Source organism: Pyrgilauda ruficollis, unplaced genomic scaffold (genome assembly GCF_017590135.1).
Source record: "Pyrgilauda ruficollis isolate IOZ18807 unplaced genomic scaffold, ASM1759013v1 scaffold1025, whole genome shotgun sequence".
NCBI lineage: Eukaryota > Metazoa > Chordata > Aves > Passeriformes > Passeridae > Pyrgilauda > Pyrgilauda ruficollis.
In genome coordinates, this window is record NW_024508380.1 from 4,843 (window position 1) to 8,338 (window position 3,496).

Sequence of the window (3,496 nt, forward strand, 5' to 3'; positions counted from 1 at the left end):
CAAAATCCCCTCCAAGACTCCAAAAATCCCCCCAGGACCCCCCCAAATCCCTCAAATTCCCCCCAAAATCCCTCCAGGACCCCCCCAAAACACCCCAAATTCCCCACAAAATCCCCCCACGACCACCCAAATTGCCCCAATTTGCCCCAAAATCCCCCCAGGACCCCCAAAACCCCCACAAGATCCCCAAACCCGGGGGTGTCCCCGGGGTGTCCCCAAGCCCCCCCCCCTTTCCCTCACACAAGGTCACGGTCGTGGGCGTGGCCTCGGCGCGCGGGGCACGCTGGGAAACGTAGTGAACACGCCCATTCCTGTATGCAAATAGATGCTAATTTATGCTAATGAGGCTAGGCTATATTACTTCTCGTGTGGTTGCCATGGTGATGGTTGATGTGGGCGTGGCTTGAGGGGCGGGGTTTAAAGGTTTGGACGCGCCACCAGCGGGGCTTAAATTGAGGTAAATTCTTATTTGTTTAGCGTTTAATTTTAGGGAATGATTTTTCTAAATTAAGACTTACAAGGATTAAAATTTAAAGCGAATCCCGGTTTTTTTCGCTATTTTTAGGACTTATTTTTACAAGAGACAGCCCCCTCCCCAAACTAATGGGTGATTTGCGTTTAAAAGACAAATCTGGTTTTTTCACCATTTCTAGGGTTTAATTTAAGGTGAAACCCTGCCAAGTTAACAAGCGAGATAAAAGATTTAAATTTAAAGAAAAAACTGATTTTTGTAGCTGTTTCCAGGGTATAGTCTTAAGGGCAAAAACTAATGGGTGATTTTTAGGGTCTTCAGTTTAAATAAAACCCCGGGTTTATTAAAATATCTCCACCCTTTCCCCCTCACGTTTTCACCATCTTTCCCCTGTCACATTTCACATCATTTTTCTCCTCACGTTTCCCACCATATTCCACTTTTTCCTGCTCTTTTTCCCTTCACGTTTCCAGCACTTTTCCCTGTTTCCCACCCTTTTTCCCCTCATGTCTGCCGCTCACATTTCTCTTTTTCCCCACATCTTACCTGCCGTTTTCCCCTCATGTTTCTGCCACCTCGTCCCTTCACATCTCCACTTTTCTCCCTCACATTTCCCAGCATTTTCTTTTCATTTCTCCACCATTTTCCCCTCACCTTTCCCACTCTTTTCTCTCACATTTGCTGCCTCTTATCCCTCACATTTATCACTCTTTTTCCTCTCCCATTTCCCACTATTTTCCCCTTTACTTTTCCCACCCTTTTCCCCTCACATTTCCTACCTCTTATCCCTCACATTTTCCACCCTTTTTCCTCTCACGTTTTCCGCCATCTTCCCCTCATATTTCCCACTTTTGATCTTTCATGTCTTCACCGTTTCTCCCCTCACAATTCTCGCCCTTTTCTCCCCTCACATTTTCCACCATTTTCTCCCCTCATGTTTTCCCGCCTTTTTCCCCCTCACAATTCCCGCCCTTTTCTCCTCACGTTTCCCGCCCTTTTTCCCCCTCATCTTTTCCACCATTTTCTCCCCTCATGTTTTCCCGCCCTTTTTCCCCCTCACGTTTTCCACTTCGTGCCCTGCGGGGGTTAAAAACCCCTTGAACTTGATGGGGTCCCCCAAATTTTAACTGAGCCCCCAAAACCTCATAACATGGTGCAGGGAACCCCAAAAGTCTCTTATTTTGGGGTAGGGAACCCCAAAACCCCTTCTTCTAGGGGAGTTTTCCCCAAATCTTACTTGGGGGTGTGGGGCCCTCAAATTCTCCTTTTCTGGGGGGTGGAACACCCCAAAATCTCATGATTTGGGGCAAAGAACACCCCAAAATCCCCCTATTTTAGGGGGACTCCACAAAATCTTTTTTGTCTGGGGTGAAGGACCCCCAAACCCTCCTTTCCTGGGGGTGGGGGGACCCCAAAATCTCATAATTTGGGGTAGGGGGACCCCCCAAACCTCCCCTATCTAAGGGGGGCTTCCCCCAATCTTAATTTGGGGTGAGGGAACCCCCTCCAAATCTTCCCATCTTGGGGGTGGGAGACCCAAAATAACTCATGATTTGGGGTAAGAGCCCCCCAAATCTTGTACCCCAAAACCCTCCTGTCCTGCAGATGAGGGACCCCAAACCACCCCCAAAATTTAACCGGAACCCCAAAACCCCACAACTTATGGGGAGGAGGTAAAAGTCCCCCAAACCTCCCCATTTTTGAGGGAGCTGGAGCCAAAATCTCACAATTTCAGGGTTTTTGCAAACCCCAAACCCTCACAATTTGGAGAGGGGGGAGGTTCCAACCCTCAAAATCTCCAATTTTGGGCACCTTCCAACGCCCAAACCTCACAATTCCAGGGAGAGCCACAAACCCCAAAATCTCCAATTTTGCGGGAACGTCACCAACCCCAAACCTCACAATTCCGGGCCGACATCCAACCCTCAAAATTCCAAATTTTGAGAACGATCCAACCCCCCCCAAAACTTCTTAATTTTCAGGAGGAACCTCCAAACCCCACAATTCCAGGGAAGGTCGCAACCCCCAAAATTTCCGATTTTGAGCACAAACCCTGCCGGAAGCGAGGCCGGGGACCCCCAAAAGCCCTTTTTGGGGAGGGGGTTTAGGAGTCCCCGGCGGCCCGGGGGGTGGCGGGGGTGGCCCTGCGGGGTCCCTCGCGGCATTTTTGGCAATAGAAGACGTCGGGGACGTTGTTTTTCTTCACCTTGGCGCAGGACAGGTGGATCCAGGTGCCGCACTGGCTGCACTCGATCATGGGCCGGCCCGCGAAGGGTTTTTGGCAGTAGCAGGTGATCAAATCCCACGAATCGTCACCTAAAAAAAACCCCAAAAAAAGATAAAACGTTTAAAAATTTATAGAGGATTTATAGCGGGTTAAAAATTAGGAAAAAATTGCAGCGGAAATGGAGGAATTTGGGGGTGTGATAACCCCGAAAAGCGCTTGGAAATATTCTGAATTTATGGCTCGAGTTCTATCTAGGATCTGTAAATTTCTTTCGGGATCAACCAAATCCCAATATTTATGTCCCAAATACCACCTGGGACTCCTCAAATCTCCTCTGAGACCCCCAAAAACTCCCCCAGGACCACCCAAACCTCATCCCAACCTCCCAAACCTCATCACAAACTCCTCCAGGGGCAGCAAATTCCCCTCAAATCCCCAAATTTCCCCCAGATTCCCCCAAAACTCACCCGACTCGACAACGATGTCCCTGTCCATGACCTGTGCATCCCCTCCAGAGACCCTAAACCCCCCTGGGACCCCCAAACCCCCTCCAGGGACCCCAATCTGCCAAACTTCACACCAAATCTCCCCCCAAACCCCTCTACAAGCCCTTAAAACTCCTCCAGGAACTCCAAATTTCCTCCAAATGCCCCCAAAACTCACCCAGCTCCACCATGATGTCCTCGTCTATCACCTGCACGTCCCCTCCAGGGACCCCAAACCCCCCTGAGACCCCCCCACCCTCCCCCAAACCCCTCTAAGAACCCCTAAAACTCCTCCAGGACCCCCAAGCCCCC

At 50.0% G+C, this 3,496-nt stretch overlaps 1 protein-coding gene across 1 annotated transcript in view; it reads right to left on the reverse strand.

The window, feature by feature from the left end:
• Nucleotides 1-1,545: 1,545 nt before the first annotated feature.
• LOC121354605 (PHD finger protein 23-like) overlaps nucleotides 1,546-3,496 on the reverse strand; it is a gene marked incomplete at its 5' end in the record, with an annotated part of 2,670 nt that continues 719 nt past the window's right edge. The window contains one exon of the mRNA XM_041469356.1: nucleotides 1,546-2,820. Coding sequence (XP_041325290.1) covers nucleotides 2,577-2,820 — 244 coding nt within the window. The remainder of the gene's footprint in view (nucleotides 2,821-3,496) is intronic.